We start from the raw sequence: 20,151 nt of genomic DNA, 5'->3' as shown, positions 1-20,151 counted from the left end.
AAATACTAATTAAATTTAATTTTAGTCGCTCCCAAAATCGATCGCCGCAATATCCGCACTTACAATGTAAAAGCTGGAGAACCTATTTGTTTGGATATTCAGGTATCCGGTGAACCAGCTCCTGATGTTGTTTGGTCTCAAAGTGGAAAATCCATTCAACAAACTTCATCTCGTCGCATTGACAATATTCCGTACAATACTAAATACATCAATGGAAGTCCAGAACGTAAAGATACTGGTCTATATAAGATTGTAGCTACTAACAAATATGGTCAAGATCAAGTTGAATTTCAAATAAACATTATAAGTAAGTATAGTAAAATAATTAATTCAAATACAAAATGTTATACATATTATACATGTTTTCAGCAAAACCTGCCAAACCAGAGGGTCCTTTGGAAGTTTCGGATATTCACAAAGAAGGTTGCAAATTGAAATGGAAAAAACCCAAGGACGATGGTGGTGAGCCTATTGATGGATATGTCATTGAAAAGTTCGATCCAGATACCGGTATTTGGTTGCCTTGTGGAAAGAGTGATGTACCTGAATTTGAAGTTGATGGCTTAACTCCAGGACACGAATACAAATTCCGTGTTAAAGCTGTTAATAAAGAAGGTGAATCAGAACCTCTAGAAACATTTGGAACAATCGTTGCTAAAGATCCCTTCACAACACCATCTAAGCCTGGAGCACCTGAACCTACAGACTGGACGGCGAATAAAGTTGATTTGGCCTGGCCAGAACCTGCTAGTGATGGCGGTTCACCAATCACTGGTTATATAGTAGAGAAGAAGGACAAATATAGTCCAATGTGGGAGAAAGCTCTTGAAACTGATTCTCCAGCACCCTTGGCAACAATAAATGGTCTGATTGAAGGAAATGAGTATCAATTCCGTATTATAGCTGTCAACAAAGCTGGTCAATCTGAACCCTCTGATGCCGGTAAAACATTTGTAGCCAAACCTCGTTATTTGGCACCTAAGATTGATAGACGTAATTTAAGAGATGTAACAATTTCTGCTGGTTCCACTTTGAAATTAGATGCCAACATTGTGGGCGAGCCTGCTCCCAAAGTGGAATGGAGATTTTCTAATTGTCCCTTGACAACAGGCAAAAACGTCACTATTGATTCTCCCGACTACTATACGAAATTAGTCATTCGTCCCGCTCAGCGCGCCGATTCAGGCGAATATGTTGTTACGGCTACAAATAGCTCCGGCAAAGATACAGTTCAAATTAATGTAGTGGTAACAGACAAACCAACTGCCCCTAAAGGTCCTCTACAAATTTCTGATGTTCACAAAGAAGGCTGTCATCTAAAATGGAAACGGCCACAAGATGATGGCGGCACTCCTATTGAATATTTCCAAATTGATAAACTGGACCCTGAAAGTGGATGCTGGATACCTTGTTGCCGTTCTACGGAACCTCAAGCCGATGTCACAGGCCTCAATCCTGGAGGTGAATACAAATTCCGTGTTTCTGCTGTCAATGCTGAAGGAGAATCAGAACCTTTAGTAGGCGATGAATCCATTATTGCCAAAAATCCCTTCGATGAACCTGGCAAGCCAGAAAACCTTCGACCTACCGATTGGGATAAAGACCATATTGACTTGGCCTGGACAGCTCCCTTTAACGATGGTGGATCTCCTATTACAGGTTATATTGTAGAAAAGAAGGATAAATATGGTAAATGGGAGAAAGCCGCTGAAGTGCCTGCTGATCAAACCAAGGCCACAGTACCTGATTTAGTAGAAGGCCAGGCTTACGAATTCCGTGTTTCGGCTGTAAATGCCGCTGGTCCTGGTGAACCATCAGATGCTACCCAACCCATTGTAGCTAAACCTCGTAATAAGGCACCTCTTATTGATCGCACTAATCTCATCGAGGTTCGCATTAAAGCAGGACAGGCCTTTACATTTGACTGCAAGGTGTCAGGTGAACCTGCACCCAAAACCAAGTGGTTGCTTAAAAAACGTGAAGTTTACACTAAAGATAATGTGAAAGTTACACATGTTGATTATAACACCAAACTGAAGGTATCTAACGCTACACGTGCTGATTCAGGAGTATATACCGTACATGCTGAAAACATGAGTGGAGAAGATAGTGCCGATGTCAAAGTCACTGTAATTGACAAGCCTTCACCTCCCAATGGCCCCTTGAAGGTGGATAATGTTCATGCTGAAGGTTGCTCATTACACTGGAATCCTCCAGATGATGATGGCGGGCAACCAATTGAAAACTATGTAATTGAAAAGTTGGACGAAATTACTGGACGTTGGGTTCCAGCTGGTGAAACTGATGGTCCTACTACTAATTTCGATGTTAAAGGTCTTACCCCAGGCCACAAATACAAATTCCGTGTACGTGCTAAGAACCGTCAAGGAACCTCTGATCCGTTGACTACTCCTCATGCCACTGAAGCCAAAAATCCCTATGGAGAACCCACAAAACCTGGAACACCAGAAATCAAAGACTTTGACAAAGACTTTGTGGACTTGGAATGGTCTCGTCCCGAGAGTGATGGTGGCTCGCCTATTACAGGCTATGTAATTGAGAAGCGCGATAAGTATTCTCCAAACTGGGAACCTTGTGCAGAAGTTGAAGGTGATGTCACATCGGGTCATGTTCCTGATTTGGTCGAAGGTGTTAAATATGAATTCCGTGTACGTGCTGTTAATAAAGCTGGGCCAGGAGAACCTAGTGATGCTTCACTATCTCATGTTGCACGTCCTAAGAATTTACCGCCAAAGATTGATCGTAACTTTATGCTTGATATTAAAGTACGTGCTGGTAATACATTTGAATTTGATGTACCTGTAATTGGTGAACCTGTTCCTGCAAAGGAATGGTCACATGAAGGCAATATTGTTATTAACACTGATCGTGTTAAGCTGGTCAATGAAGACTACCGCACAAAACTTCGCGTAGTCGATGCTAAGCGTGCCGATACTGGAGAATACACATTAGTAGCTCGCAATATTAATGGCGTGGACAAAGCTACAGTTAAAGTTACTGTTTTGGATGTACCGTCGGCTCCTGAGGGACCTCTACGTCCTGATGAAGTCACCAAGAACTCCATTACTTTACGTTGGCGTCCACCTAAAGATGACGGTGGTTCAGAAATTACACACTATGTCGTGGAAAAAATGGATACTGATGCCATGAGATGGGTACCAGTAGGTGATTGTGCTGATTGCGAAATTCGTGCTGAGAATCTAATCGAAGGACATGACTACAATTTCCGCGTACGTGCCGTTAACAAACAAGGCCAATCACAACCTCTCGTAACCACCCAAGCCATTACGGCCAAGGATCCCTTCTCACGACCTGACAAACCTGGACAACCCCAGGCAGTTGATTGGGGTAAAAACTTTGTCGATCTGGAATGGCCAGCTCCTAAACGTGATGGTGGATCCCCCATTACTGGTTACATCATAGAGAAGCGTCCTAAATTCGGGCAATGGGAGAAAGCTTTGGACGTTCCTGGAGGTGAAACAAAAGCTCATATTCCTGATTTAACTGAAGGTCAAGAGTATGAATTCCGAGTAGTTGCAGTTAACCGTGGTGGTCACAGTGACCCATCTGATCCTACAATGCCAGTAATTTGTAAACCTCGATTTTTGGCACCCTACTTTGATAAGTCTTTGCTTAACGACATTACAGTTCATGCTGGAAAGAGCCTCGGTTGGTCACTGCCTATTGAAGCATCTCCAAGACCAACAATTAAGTGGTTGTTTAATGGCAAGGAAATTGAACCTTCGCCACGTGTCGATATGAACTTATTCCAAAACGAATTAACATTCGAAATTTCAAGTGCGTTGCGTTCCGATGAAGGTAGATATACCCTGGTTTTGAAAAACGAACACGGATCATTTGACGCTACTGCTCACGCAACAGTATTGGATCGTCCTAGCCCACCAATTGGTCCTTTGGATATCACTAAAATTACTCGAGATGGTTGTCATCTTACCTGGCAAGTGCCCGAAGATGATGGTGGTTCACCTATTTTACACTATATTATTGAAAAAATGGACTTGTCACGCGGTACTTGGTCTGACGCTGGTATGAGCACACACCCAGTACATGATGTGACACGCCTTACACATCGCAAAGAATATTTGTTCCGTGTCAAAGCAGTAAATGCTATTGGAGAATCCGAACCTTTGGAAGCTGCCAAGAGTATTATCGCCAAAAATGAATTCGATGAACCAGATGCACCTGGCAAGCCCGTCGTCACTGACTGGGATCGTGATCACGTTGACTTGCAATGGGCTGAGCCCAAGTCGGATGGTGGTTCTCCCATCACAGAGTATATTATACAAAAGAAAGAAAAGGGTAGTCCCTACTGGGTTAATGTGGTTCATGCCCCTGCAAACAAAACATCGGCGACAGTTCCAGATTTAACAGAAGGACAAGAGTATGAATTCCGTGTCATTGCTGTAAATCAAGCTGGCCAATCAGAACCTTCCGAACCTTCGGATATGATCACAGCCAAGGCTAGATATTTGGCTCCTAAAATTATTACGCCCTTGCATGATATACGCATTAAAGCGGGTCTTATTTTCCATATTGATATCAATTTCATTGGTGAACCAGCGCCCGAAGTTATTTGGAACCTCAACAGCAAACCTTTGACAAATAATGAACGCTCTACCATAACTTCGATTGGCTACCATACAGTTGTTCACACTGTCAATTGTCAGCGTAGTGATTCTGGTCGCTATCATTTGCTCTTACGTAACGATTCAGGCATTGATGAAGGAAGCTTTGAATTGGTTGTACTTGATCGCCCTGGACCACCAGTTGGTCCTCTGGAGTATGAAGAAATTACTGCAAATTCTGTAACAGTTTCGTGGAAACCTCCTAAAGACAATGGAGGTTCAGAAATTTCTGCTTATGTTATTGAAAAACGTGACTTGACTCACGGTGGTGGCTGGGTGCCAGCAGTGACCTATGTTAATGCCAAATACAATCATGCCGTTGTGCCACGACTCTTGGAAGGTACACAATATGAATTCCGCGTAATGGCAGAAAACTTGCAGGGACGTTCTGATCCTCTGACATCGGAAGAACCAGTAATTGCCAAGAATCAATACACAGTACCTGGAGCTCCTAGCAAGCCAGAGCTGACCGAAAGTGATAAGGATCATATTTCTATTAAATGGAAGGCCCCTATTAGTAATGGAGGTTCTCCTGTCATTGGCTATGACATTGAAAGACGTGACGTTGCCACTGGTCGCTGGCTTAAGATTAATGCTGAACCTGTTCCTAACACCGAATACACAGATGATCGCGTTACTTTCGATCACCAATATCAATACCGCGTGTCTGCTGTAAATGCAGCTGGTAATGGTAAACACTCAGAACCCTCCAATGTATTGACTGCTAAATCAATGCGCGAAAAACCACGTTTGCATTTGGATGGTTTAATCGGCCGCAAGATTAAGGTGCGTGCTGGTGAACCCGTGAATGTTAATATACCCATTTCGGGAGCTCCCACACCCACAATTGAATGGAAGCGTGGAAGTGTTAGAGTACCTGAAAATAACCGATACTCATTTAGTACAAATTCGGAACGTACTATCTTCCGCATCGACGATACCACCAGAGACGATGCTGCTGTTTACAATATTACGGCATCAAATGAATTCGGAAAAGATTCCGCAGATATCGAAATCATAGTTGTTGATAAGCCCACTCCACCTGAAGGACCATTGACTTACACTGAAACTGCTCCTGATCACATCTCCCTTTCGTGGAACCCTCCCAAAGATAATGGAGGAAGTGATATTACTGGCTACGTTATTGAACTAAGTGAATTTGGTTCTGATAACTGGCGCCCTGTACCAGGCTATTGTCCTAAAACTAGCTATACGGTGAAGGGTCTGACAGAGGGCAAGAAATATGTATTCCGAGTTAGAGCAGAAAATATATATGGCCTATCTGAACCATTAGAAGGTAAACCCATTGTTGCGAAATCGCCATTTGATCCCCCAGATGCTCCAAGTCAGCCAAAGGTTGTCGCCTATTCACCAACATCAGCCAGTTTGGAATGGCATCCACCAGAGTATTGCGGGGGTAAACCTATCACTGGTTATATAGTTGAACGTCGTGAACGTGGAGGGGAATGGATCAAATGCAACAACTATCCAACACCAAATACCAGCTATACCGTACCTGACTTACACGAAGGCGGACGTTATGAGTTCCGCGTTTTGGCTGTTAATGAGGCCGGACCTGGTAAACCATCCAAGCCTTCGGAACCTATTACGGCTGAATTACAAAGATACAAACCTGATCCACCAGAGCCACCAAAGGCAGATCGTATAACTAAGGATAGTGTTACCTTGTCATGGCGTCCTCCTAGAAATGATGGTAAATCTAAAATCAAGGGCTATTTCTTGGAAATTAAACCTAAAAATTCTAAGAACTGGGAACCAGTTAACGAATTGCCTATAAATAATACCGTACATACCATACCAAACCTAAAGGAAGGTGAAGAATATACTTTCCGCGTCTCTGCTGTTAATGAAGTTGGTCGCTCAGATCCTTCAAAACCTTCACAACCAATTGTTATTGAAGAACAAGCCAACAAACCATGCATGGATCTAGGAGGCGTTCGCGATATTGTTTGTCGTGCTGGTGAGGACTTTAGCATTCACGTTCCTTATGTAGGCTTCCCTCGACCAACCGCTCATTGGTATGCTAACGATATAGTGTTAGAGGATGATGGTCAACGTATGTTCCAACGTTTAACAGATGATTCGGCTTCATTTATTGTAAAAAATTCTAAACGCTCCGACTCTGGACAATACAGACTGCAGCTGAAAAATCCGTCTGGTTTTGATACCGCTACTATAAATGTTAAGGTTCTAGATCGTCCAAAACCACCCACCAATTTGTGTGCTGACGAATTCGCTGGTGATGCTCTTACATTATATTGGACACCACCTAAAGATGATGGAGGTTCACCAATCACTAACTACATTATTGAAAAGAAAGAAGCCCACTCATCAACTTGGTCAAAGGTTAGCAGTTACTGCACTGTACCTTTCGTACGTATACGTAATTTAACGATAGGCAAGGAATACGATTTCCGTGTAATTGCTGAAAATAAATATGGACAATCTGATCCAGCAACTACAGATGAACATATTCGCGCCAGACATCCCTTCGATGTTCCTAATGCCCCAGGCGTGCCTCGTGGTATTGATTCCTCCGAAGATAGCATTACAATTACATGGACTAAACCTAGACACGATGGTGGCTCTCCCATTACTGGTTATGTTATAGAAAAACGCTTGATCAGTGAAGAAAAGTGGACTAAAGCTATACAATCATTGTATCCCAGTTTGACATGTAAAATTCCCAACCTTATTGAAAATGCTGAATATGAGTTTAGAGTAGCTGCAGTAAATGCTGCTGGTCAATCACCATATAGCGCTTCAAGTGATCCTATATTCTGCCGCCGACCACCACATGCACCAAAGATTACTTCTGATCTCTCAATACGTGATATGACTGTAATTGCTGGTGAAGAATTCCGTATAACTGTGCCTTATCATGCCAATCCACGGCCTACTTCAGCATGGACTATTAACAACCAAGAAGTTTTGCAAGACGATCGTATCAAATTCGAGACTACAGATTACAGTTCTGTCTATCACAACAAGTGCGCTAAGCGCTCAGAGACTGGATCGTACACCATTACTCTCACCAACAACAAGGGTTCTGATTCTGCTTCTTGCTATGTAACGGTTGTCGATAAACCAGGCATTCCTCAAGGACCTTTGATGGCCTCAGACATTACACCCGATACCTGCACACTGTCTTGGAAGACTCCATTAGATGATGGCGGATCACCGATTACCAACTATGTGGTCGAAAAACTTGATAACAGCGGCACCTGGGTAAAAGTTAGTAGTTTTGTGCGTAATATTCACTACGATGTAATGGGCTTGGAACCAAATCACAAGTATCACTTCCGTGTACGCGCTGAAAATCAATATGGTCTCTCCGAACCCCTGGAAATGGAAGATCCTATAACAGCAAAATACCAATTTACCGTTCCTGATGCTCCAGGTCAACCTAAAGTTATAGACTGGGACTCAGGCAATGTCACATTGATCTGGACTCGTCCAAGCAGTGATGGTGGTTCCCGCATCCAAGGCTACCAAATTGAATACCGAGACGTTGTGAATGACTCCGCTTGGAATACCTATGAATTTTTGATTAAAGACACCAAATATCAGCTATACAATCTAACAAATGGCTGTGAATACGAATTCAGAGTTAAAGCTAAAAATGCTGCTGGTTTCAGTAAACCCTCAGCTCCTTCCACACGCTTTAAACTTAAGGGTAAGTTCACGGTTCCTTCACCACCTGGTACGCCTCAAGTTGTTAAAGTAGGCAAAAACTACGTTGACCTCAAATGGGAGAAACCACTCAGCGATGGAGGTTCACGTATCACTGGTTACATCGTGGAGCGTCGTGATATTGGGGGCGCTATTTGGGTTAAATGTAATGACTACAATGTCATGGATACTGAATACACTGTTATAAACCTCATTGAAATGGGAGACTATGAATTCCGCATTTTTGCTGTCAATGCTGCCGGTCGTTCCGAACCCAGTTCCTGCACCATGCCTATTAAGGTTTGCGAAGTATTAGGTGGTGAGAAGCCCGAATGGATAACTCGTCTACAAGATCGTGTGGCACCATTTGGCAAAGACTTTACTTTGCAATGTCAGGCTACTGGCAAACCCGCTCCTACAGCAAGATGGCTACGTAATGGAAAAGAAATTCAAATGGGCTCAGGCCGTTATACTTGTGATAGTAAGGATGGCGTTTTCCGTTTGCATATCTCCAATGTACAGAATGGTGATGATGGCGATTACACTTGTGAAGCCATTAACTCCCTTGGTTTTGTGCATACATCTGGACATCTCAAGATTGGCTCACCTCCAGTTATCAACAGATGTCCAACAGAGTTGTTCTGGCCCGAAGGTGATAACACTAAAATTAAAATCTTCTATGGCGGTGATCAACCTATGAATGTTAGGATTACTCGTAACAATGAAACAATAACTGATGACGAGTCTCATTTCAAATACACCATTTTCGACGATTATGTAGCCATTTTCATACGTGACATCGTTAAGACTGATGCAGGATTATATCAAATCGAATTCTCCAATGATTCAGGTACTGCCACTGCTCAATTTGATGCACGCATAACTGGCTTGCCTTCAGCACCTGTCGGCCCAATGGGTGTCTCACATATTAACAAGCACTCTTGTACACTGGCTTGGCGTCCACCCACATATGATGGCGGTCTACGTGTTACTCACTATGTTGTAGAACGCAAAGACGTTACTTCTCCACATTGGATAACCGTATCCAGTTTCTGTAAGGAGACCTCATTCAATGTTCAGGGTCTTATTGAAAATCAAGAATACGTGTTCCGTGTTATGGCTGTTAATGAAAATGGCATGGGTCCAGCTTTGGAAGGACTTAACCCAATTAGAGCCAAGGCTCCAATAGACCCACCATCTCCACCAGGAACCCCCAAGGTTCATGAAATCGGCGAGGACTTTGTGCATTTGGAATGGGAAAAACCCGAATCGGATGGCGGTGCTCACATTCAAGGCTATTGGATAGACAAGCGCGAGGTTGGTAGCAGCACATGGCAACGTGTCAACGTTACCATTTGCGCGGCCAACCAAATCAATTGTCCCAACCTTATTGAGGGACGTCAATATGAATTCCGCGTTTTCGCTCAAAATGAAGCTGGTCTCTCCAAGGAGTCTGTAGCTTCAACACCTGTAAAGATGATTGATCCAAAGGCTGCAACAGCGCCTGTGATTGTGAAACCGCTACGCGATGCCCAATGCATACAAAATCATAACGCACAATTTAGTTGTACAATAACCGGTATTCCTAAGCCAGTTATTACTTGGTACAAGGGAGCACGTGAAATTACCAATGGTGCCCGTTATCATATGTACTCAGAAGGCGACAATTATTTCCTCAATATTAACGATGTCTTTGGCGAAGATGCTGATGAATATGTATGCCGTGCTGTAAACAAAGCTGGTGCCAAATCAACTCGCGCCGCTCTTGCAATTGCAAGTAAGTATGCACTTATTTTAACATGCATTTACTTTAGAATTATATATAGCATTGTACACTACTTTTATCAAATGACTCATATTAATGTTTATAAAAATGTTTTTTTAAGCCGCACCAAAATTGAACGTTCCACCACGATTCCGTGACACTGCCTACTTTGACAAAGGCGAAAATGTTGTTGTTAAAATTCCATTCACTGGCTTCCCTAAGCCTCGTATTCATTGGGTACGTGATGGTGAAAATATTGAGTCTGGTGGTCACTACCACGTAGAAACAAAAGAACGTCACGCTATATTAACAATTCGTGATGGTTCTCGTATGGATTCGGGCCCTTATAGAATAACGGCAGAAAATGAATTGGGTTCTGATACGGCTATTATTAAAATACAAATAAGTGACCGCCCTGATCCTCCACGATTCCCCACCGTTGATAATATTGGCATTGATTCGTTATCACTTAGCTGGAAGGCACCAGTTTGGGATGGTGGTAGTAACATAACCAACTATTTGGTAGAAAAACGTGAACATCCCCTATCCTCCTGGCTTCGTGTGGGTAATACCCGTTTCACAACAATGGCTGTTACAGGATTGACACCTGGAAAGGAATATGAATTCCGGGTTTATGCCGATAATGTTTATGGTCGTTCCGATCCTTCAGACGTAAGTACCTTAGTGAAGACAAAGGATGCTATTAAAAAGAAGCCTAAAGAACGTAAATGGGAAATCGATGAAAATGGCAAAAAGGTACGAGGCAAGGCTGATGGGCCCATCAAGGATTATGATTCATATGTCTTTGATATTTATTCTAAATATGTACCGCAACCAGTCGAAATCTCACACGATAGTGTATATGACAAATATGATATCTTAGAAGAAATCGGTACTGGTGCCTTTGGTGTAGTACACAGATGCCGTGAACGTAGTACAGGCAACATTTTCGCTGCCAAGTTCATACCTGTCTCACATGCTGTTGAAAAAGACCTCATTCGACGTGAAATCGATATAATGAACCAATTGCACCATCAAAAGTTAATAAACTTGCACGATGCCTATGAGGACGACGATGAAATGGTTTTAATTTTGGAATTGTAAGTATTTTACTATAAAAAATATCCACTTTTAATATATATATGTGTATTTTTTATTATTCATCATATAGCTTATCTGGCGGAGAACTTTTCGAACGCATTACAACAGAAGGTTATCGTATGACTGAAGCCGAAGTTATTAACTACATGAGACAAATTTGCGAAGGCATAAGACATATGCACGAAAAGAATATTATACATCTAGATATAAAGCCAGAAAATATAATGTGTCAAACCCGTAATAGCACAAATGTGAAATTAATAGATTTCGGTCTAGCGACACGTCTGGACCCCAATGAGGTAGTTAAGATTACAACTGGTACTGCAGAGTTTGCAGCACCAGAAATTGTCAATCGCGAACCAGTTGGCTTCTACACCGATATGTGGGCTACTGGTGTCTTAACATATGTCCTGCTTAGTGGTCTTTCACCTTTTGCTGGTGATAATGACATACAAACACTTAAAAACGTTAAGGCTTGTGATTGGGACTTTGATGCTCAGGCTTTCCGTCATATTTCCGAGGAGGGAAAAGACTTTATACGAAAACTTCTGGTGGCTAACAAGGAAAAACGTATGACTGCACATGAGTGCTTGTTGCATCCATGGCTAACCGGCGATCATAGTGATCTTACACAACAAATTGCACGCGATCGTTATCTTGCATTCCGGGACAAACTTCGTAAGAAGTATGAAGACTTTGGAAAATACCTGTTACCTATTGGTCGCCTTTCGGAATATTCTTCACTACGCAAACTTCTTATGGAAAAATACAAAATGCATGACACATCATTTGATCGTCGTCAAGCTGCTCCTCGCTTTGTAATACGTCCATCATCCCAATTCTGTTACGAAGGTCAAAGCGTCAAATTCTACTGCCGCTGCATTGCCATTGCAACACCTACACTTACATGGACCCACAACAATGTTGAGCTGCGCCAAAGCGTCAAGTTTATGAAGAGATACGCTGGCGATGACTACTACTTTATCATCAATCGTGTAAAACTAGAAGATCGCGGCGAGTACATAATACGTGCCGAAAATCATTATGGCTCACGCGAAGAAGTCGTTTTCCTAAACGTTCAACCACTGCCTAAGGAACAGCCTAGATATGTCCATGAGTCAACACCGGTTCGTCGCCGTGAACCTCTCCCATACACGTTCTGGCAAGAAGAATCCGAATCAGCACCCAGTTTTACATTCCTGTTACGTCCACGCGTTATGCAGGCTCGTGATACCTGCAAACTTCTCTGCTGTCTAAGTGGTAAACCAGTGCCAACCGTTAAGTGGTACAAGGATGGTCGCGAACTAAACAAATATGAATATTCTATGACCCATTCTGATGGTGTAGTTACAATGGAAATCATTGACTGCAAGCCCTCCGACTCTGGTAAATACACATGCAAGGCTACAAATTGCCATGGTACAGATGAAACCGAATGTGTAGTCATTGTTGAAGGTAAATAAATATTATGAAAAATATAAATATATAAATTATTTTGCTTCATCAATTGAGGGGTGTAGAAACAAAGCAGCAATATGCACTTTTTGTATAGATATGAAACTATATAGTCATGTTAGTTTTATTTTTTGTTTGAAAAACACGTCAAATATTTAAACATTTCTTAAAAATGCATTAACATTATTCCAAAAAGATTATTTCAATTAGCGTTACAAAAGAAACAATCCCCAAAAAAGAGTGCTGTATAGGTTACAATCCTCAAATGGTGAGTCACAATATTTATTAGCTAAAAACGTATATCGTACTGGTGTTTTGACTGATCAGCAGGATTCGGCATATCTAACTGGATGACATCAATAGGTTAGCTTATAACAAAAATTGCTGCCATTGTTTCTACATTCCCCAATTAGTCAATACCAAATTTATTTTAATTTATATACGAGTGAGATTGAAATCTTGGGAGAGAAAGTAAGTGTTCTCGAATAAATACTTCGAAATAACTCAATATATATTTGTACATCGTTATATTGCTACGGTCCGTTACTCAATTTGTTTCACAAAAATCAGTTACTATTTATATCTTTGATGTTCCGGTTTACGTAGTATATGTATTGTATTCAGAAATATCGACACTATAACAGTAATTCCGTCAATTGGGATTAAAATTACATAAAATATTATTTTTTAAACTTATTAGTAGTGGCCAACCAAACACAAGTTTTAGAGCGAACCCTTACATAACTTTTTATTATAATTTATCTAAAACATAATTTAGAGGTCATGGTAATTGTTATCCAGGAATCAAATAAGATTTTGCCGAACACCCTAATCGAATTCTAATGTTCGGTAGGACACTGCAAATAATATAATTTGTGTATATGTATTTACATACCTGTAAGGTCGGCCTTGACCGACTATAGTTTTTACTATATTTTTAATTATAATTTTTACTAATATTAAAACAAAAATTTATATAATTCTTTTTTGAATAGGAGAATGGGTTACACCTGAGCAGGCAGAACTTGCTCATAATTTCTTATATTCAGGAGGTAAAGATTTTTTTAAGGAAAACAAAGCTATGTTTTTAATTTCCCTAACACTTAATTTTCCTTAATTTGGTTAAAAACAATAAGTATTCTATTTTAAATACACACATAAAATTTTCCCTACGTATAATTCCAATCCCACTCCTGTTATTTAAACAAAATCTGTAAATATATGTATGTATATTATTAACCCTAAATATAATAAGGTATTGAAATAAACTAATACTTATATAAAAATACTCACACCAATTTAAATAGCACCCACTAGATCTATTTTCACAAAGCATGCATTTTAATATAGAATTACATCTAGTAATTTTGTCATGCAATAAAATGAATACGTAATATATAATAAAATAATTACCGATAAACTTAATTTAGATACTGTATGTTGTTTGATACATTATGTTGGTCCTTAAATTTGTGCTCCCAAAGTTTGATAAAATGATACAACGTAAACAATTCATTTAATGTTTAGTGTTCCAGAATAGATTTCATTCAGATTGATCTAAGAACTTGGGAGAACCAGACAAAAAAATATATTTAAAGGACTAACTAAATGTTCACATACAGTACAACATTAGGCATCTACATACATGTTACTCAGTATCAGTCAGTACATAAAGAAGCATTTTAATCAAACTTTTCTGGTATTTAGAACAATTAAATTTATTTATGTTAATATGACACAGAGTATTATTCTTAAAAAAAATTAAAACATTCTAATGATTTAATTAGAATATGTATGCACATGTATGTAAATGACCAAATATATCCACTTATTACCGTCTGCTAGTGCGAATATTTATATGTTCTTTTTTATGACATTTGTTTCCTTAGATCGCAAATATATTGAACATCCTCTTAAACCAGTGCCACCACCAATCATAACGAGGACACAATTTAGTTCATCTTCACATAATTCTAGCTCATTTTCTTCATCCACAACACGACAGAATGGGGTTTCGTCGAACTATTCATCGACGAATCAAAACTACTCATCCAGCAGCAGCAACAAGGTAAATGCAAAAGTGCAATTATATGGATTTACATTAGTATTGAAATTTATATTATTGCTTGAAAATTTTTATTGTTGAAAAATTCATAATTTTACCTTCCCGAAAAGGGTGTATATCAGTTTGTGATTCCGTTTGATTTCTACAAGTAGTATATAAGTATGTATGTGTATTTTAAATCATTATGTTTGCTATTTAAGTCAGCAAAATGGTTAACAAAGGAATGATTTTAGTATTCAAGTTTAACACTTTTTAGAAATTTCGGTCAATTTTCAGTTAATGAAATAACCCTATGGTATTTGGCATAGCCGAATACACATAGCCGTTACTTGTTTATTATAATCTTATCTTATACGTATCTATTTGTCTCTTTATTGACTTTTAGACTGTCAATAACTCTACAAGTTCCTATTCAACAACAAATAATAGCATTTCGAACAAAAAGAAATATGCCGCCAACAGCCTTCAAACTCCCGGAAGTCCCTCCAGATCACGTAGTGCCACTAAGGAATTGATACGTAAGATGAAATACAAAATGAATATTAATTGATATATATAATAATATTTCCAATTATTGTAAATTTCTAGTGCCTCCAGATGATTCTTTAATGTGCAAGCCAGAGTTTACCAAGCCCTTACAAGACTTGAGTATACGTGATGGTGATCAATTGGTATTGACCTGCCATGTTAAAGGAGATCCAGATCCACAAATCACATGGTCTAAAAATGGAAAATCCATTGCCTCGTCAGATATTATGGACTTGAAATATAAAAATGGCATTGCCACACTTACCATACATGAAGTATTCCCCGAAGATGAAGGGGTTTACACCTGCACAGCAACCAACTCTATTAGCGCCGTCGAAACAAAATGCAAATTAACTGTTAAACGTATGTTTTTTTTTTTAACTATAATCAATGAAACGATTTCTTAACTAATTATAATATTTTTTTATTTCAATTCATCTCAATAATAGCTTTGGATAAAAACTCCACCAAACGTTTAATTAGCAGTGATAAACCACCAAGAATTGTTAGTCATTTAGAATCCCGCTTCGTTAAAGACGGTGATATGGTGACATTGGCGTGCCGCATTATTGGCGCTGAAAACTTCGATGTGGTATGGTTGCATAATAACAAAGAAATCAAGCCCAGCAAAGATTTCCAATATACCAAAGAGGCGAATATTTATAAATTACAAATAGCAGAGATCTTCCCTGAAGATGCTGGTACTTATACCTGCGAAGCATTCAACGACGCTGGTGAATCATATAGCACATGTACCATCAATGTGATTGTACCAGGTGAAGAGCCAAAGCAACCCACTTTCGTCAAATTCCCCACATCAGTAACCGTTCAGGAAGGTGAAAACGCTAAATTCGAATGTGAAACCCAAGAAGAACCTTTACAATTGACCTGGCTTAAAGATGGCAAACAAGTCAACGAATCTAGTTCACGCTACACCTTTACCAAGGAAGATGGCAATCGCTACACCTTCACCATTAAGCAATGTTCCATAGATGATATAGGTCAATACCAAGCTAAATCGATTGGAAGAAAGGGTGAAACATTTGCCGCTTTCTCCATCAATGTATTTAGTACCGAATCATAAAACAAACGAATAACGAATACTTAATATTATTAATATTATTATTATTGTAATAATTGTAAATACACATAGTTTATTTTTTTACAAACAAGAGAACAAAATAACGGCGCTCGCTATAAATCTCTCACATATATAGTTGAACAACCTACATACAAACTTATATATGCATTTCTCTTGTTTACAAAATGTAGTTAAAAACAAATTCGCTCTCACACTCTCTCCCTCTAGAGTTCTCTTTTTGTACTTTACATACATATTTTGTTTAATTCATTAGAATAAATTTTTTTATATTATACTATATGATTAAATTGATAATACTGATGTACTTTTTCTGTTGGTTAATTTTGTAGTTAAGTTTTGTTATAAAAACACTTAATTAGTAATTTCTTCAACGGTTTCGTTCGATTGGTGTTTATTTTGATATTGACATTTTATCAAGTGGCATCCTCAACTCTCAATAAAGATACTCTCTCTATAATATATACTATATCTCTCTCTGTGAAAAAAGAACATCAATAATGTCAAATCCAATTAACAAAATCGAATTAAACCAATTAAACCTGTTAAACTAATTAGAGCTATTTAAAGTGTTTTCCAATATTTTTTTTAATTTACGAAGTTGGTGATAATGTATTAAAAACGATTATTTACATCAATTTATTTTGACTTACGTATTGCGCATTAAAAATAAATAATTTGTAATAAATACTGAATATAAAGACAAATGTGTTTTTTCTTTTCATGTTTTATTTAATTTAAAAAACTGCGAATATTTATACACATGTACATTAGGGCAAAGGTACACTGAAAAAAATCCATGCCTAATATATACGAAAAATGTCGTACATTGTACGAATCTTTCGTTGTTTCGCACCACGAAATTCTTTTGTAATATATACGAAATTGTACGAAATATTTAGTATAAAAAATGAATTTAGATAAATTGAAAAAGTGAATTTTGAATAAATATGGTAAAATTTACAAAATATTAATTTATGCAAACATTTTTGTTCATTATACCCTCTACAACATCAGTGGTGATAGAGGGTATATATAAGTTTGTCATTCCGTGTGTAACACCTAGAAATATTCATCTGAGACCCAACAAAGTATATATATTCTTGATCCATATGAAATTCTGAGTCGATTTAGCTATGTCTGTCTGCCTAAAACACGCTCACGTTAAACTAAGCAAAAGAAATAAACCAAATTCACCAAACACTACTCATTGTTGTCCTAAGCAGTTTGGTATTAAAAATCAGCAAAATCGGTTCCCAACGTTAAAAGTTATGAGTAAAAATTTCAGACTACTTCGAAAAAAATTACGTTTTTTTCAAAATTCTTAAGTCGTTTTCTCAGAAACTACAAAAGATAATTCGATGAATTTTAATTTTATAAGGCCCTCTTCCAAAAATCATTCAAACGCGCATATTTCACTGATCAACAAAGCTATCAAGATAAAATTTAACATGAATATATTTTGTATATGTATAAATCAATCTATGAAATTTTTTCCGAATCGATCCATAATTGGTCATAGCTCCAATATAAGGCCCACTTCTGAAAATCATTAAAAAGCTCATATTTCATTGTCAAATAAAGCTATCTTTATAAAATTCGACACAAATATGAAAATTACTTATAAACACATATTTCATTGTCAAATAAAGCTATCGTGATAAAGTTCGACATAAATATATTTTGTCTAAATATGAATTACTCTCCTAATTTTTTTCGAATAGGCCCATAATTAGTCATATCTCCCATATAAGGTCCACTTCCGAAAATCACTTATACGCATATATTTTAATGAATTCTAAAGCTATTGGGATAAAATTCGACAAGAATAGGTTTTGTGTATATTCAAATCATTCTACCAATTTTTTTACGGATCGGTCCATTATTGGTCATAGCTCCCATATAAGACCCACTTCCGAAAATCACTTAAAAGCTCATATTTCATTGTCAAATAAAGCAATCTTGATAAAATTGGACACAAATATGTTTTGTCTTTATATGAGTCACTCTACGAAATTTTTTCCGCATAGGCTTATAATTGGTCATAGCTCCCATATAAAGTCCACTTCCGAAAATCACTTAAACCCATATATTTCATTAAATTCTTAAACTATAAGGATAAAATTCCACTTGAATATATTTTGTGTACACATAAATCATTCTACCACTTTTTTCCCTGATCGGTCCATTATTGACCATAGCTCCCATATAAGTCCCTCTTCCGAAAATCACTTAAGCGCACATATTTAATTGTCAAATAAAGTTATATTGATAAAATTCGACACAAATATGTTTTGTCTTTATATGAATCACTCAACTAAATTTTTTCCGGATCGGCTCCCATAGAGGGTTCACTTACGAAAATCAGTTAAACGCAAATATTTCTTTGAATAATAAAGCTATCGAGATAAAGTACTTGAATATGTTTTGTAAGCATATAAATCATTCTACCAAATTTTTTTCCGGATTGGTCCACTCCAAAAAAATCACTTAAATGCACATATTTCATTATCAAATAAAGATATCTTGATAAAATTCGACACAAATATATCTTGTGTAAGGTCATAGCTCCTATACATATAAAGTCCACTTCCAAATATCACCTAAACGCACATATTTCGTTAATTTATAAATCCATTGTAGTAAAATTCGACTTGATTTTTTGGCATATTATACGAAATTTTTTCCTTATCGGTCGATAATTGGTCACAACTCCCATATAAGGACCATTTCCGAAAATTACTCAAATGCACATTGACAATCAAAGTTATCAGGATAAAATTCGGTTGTCTTAGCTCCAATTTATTTGTTTTATTTATTTATGTATTTATTTATTTACATTATATTAAACTTATATTAATATAAGACTAATATTACTAAAAAAGGAGATTAGCAAGAGCTACGAAGGCTATCAGCTATTATATAAGGTAAAAATTAGATTTTTTTATTTTTTTTTTAATGTAGTTAAAAATGGCGTTGATGTTATCGTTTGATGTTTCCTTAAGAAGATTGAGACCATTGTTTGATAGATATTTGGATTGAAGATTACTTAGATAGGGACAAGTAGAGAGAAGGTGTTTGAATGATATTGTGGAGCCACAGTATGGACATTCATTATTAAAGTTGGTATTCAGTAGATGTTCATGTGTAGTGATCGTGTGTCCCATACGTTAGCGTGAAAAACTTTAATTGTACTTTAAGGGTAAAAAACTTTAAGGGTAAAAAACTTTAAGGGTACACCTTAAAGTATACCAATCGGCTTAGAATCGTTTTCTGAGTTGATTAAGCTATGTCGGTCCGTCTGGCTGGCTGTCTATGTAAACCTTGTGCGCAAGGTACAGGTCGCAATTTTCAATATAATTGGATGAAATTTGGCATGAAATTTTTTGGCCCAAGGACGAAGCCTATTGAAAATGGTTAAAATCGGTCCATTATTTCACCTAGCCCCCATACAACAGAACCCCCCAAAAGGGCTTCTGAGCTCATAATAGTGTTAAATATACCTGTATATTGATAGAAAGCGGCACTACAAAGTTTTATACAAGCCTTGATGACCTTGCCAAATTTCATAGAGATCGGGCCCCATTTGACCCTAGCTCCCATACAAAGTCCCCTTCAGAGAATTACTTGAATGTCCAAAATAAACTTATAAACACAAATATCGCGATGAAATTCAGCACAATAAAATATTATGTAAATATAAATATATTCACAAAATTTTATCGGGCTTGGTCCATATTTGGCTCTAGCTCCCATATAAAGCCTCTTTCAGAAAATA

At 38.0% G+C, this 20,151-nt stretch overlaps 1 protein-coding gene across 34 annotated transcripts in view; it reads left to right on the top strand.

Moving 5' to 3' along the window:
• LOC119603142 (twitchin) overlaps window positions 1-17,080 on the top strand; it is an 82,819-nt gene extending 65,739 nt beyond the window's left edge. For 33 of the 34 annotated variants that reach the window (XM_037955074.1, XM_037955077.1, XM_037955061.1 and 30 more), the window contains 9 exons: window positions 26-307; window positions 370-10,137; window positions 10,247-11,225; window positions 11,297-12,681; window positions 13,677-13,733; window positions 14,571-14,749; window positions 15,132-15,264; window positions 15,335-15,637; window positions 15,724-17,080. In XM_037955074.1, coding sequence (XP_037811002.1) covers window positions 26-307; window positions 370-10,137; window positions 10,247-11,225; window positions 11,297-12,681; window positions 13,677-13,733; window positions 14,571-14,749; window positions 15,132-15,264; window positions 15,335-15,637; window positions 15,724-16,358 — 13,721 coding nt within the window. In that variant the 3' untranslated portion in view covers window positions 16,359-17,080. The remainder of the gene's footprint in view (window positions 1-25; window positions 308-369; window positions 10,138-10,246; window positions 11,226-11,296; window positions 12,682-13,676; window positions 13,734-14,570; window positions 14,750-15,131; window positions 15,265-15,334; window positions 15,638-15,723) is intronic. The other variant, XM_037955057.1, reaches the window with a different exon arrangement.
• The last annotated feature ends 3,071 nt before the right edge of the window (window positions 17,081-20,151 follow it).

Source organism: Lucilia sericata, unplaced genomic scaffold, assembly GCF_015586225.1.
Source record: "Lucilia sericata isolate MDLA Ls3-8-SP2 unplaced genomic scaffold, ASM1558622v1 Contig000276F_arrow, whole genome shotgun sequence".
Taxonomy (NCBI): domain Eukaryota; kingdom Metazoa; phylum Arthropoda; class Insecta; order Diptera; family Calliphoridae; genus Lucilia; species Lucilia sericata.
The sequence above is the reverse complement of the archived record's forward strand: the minus strand, read 5'-3'. Positions and strand labels throughout refer to the sequence as shown.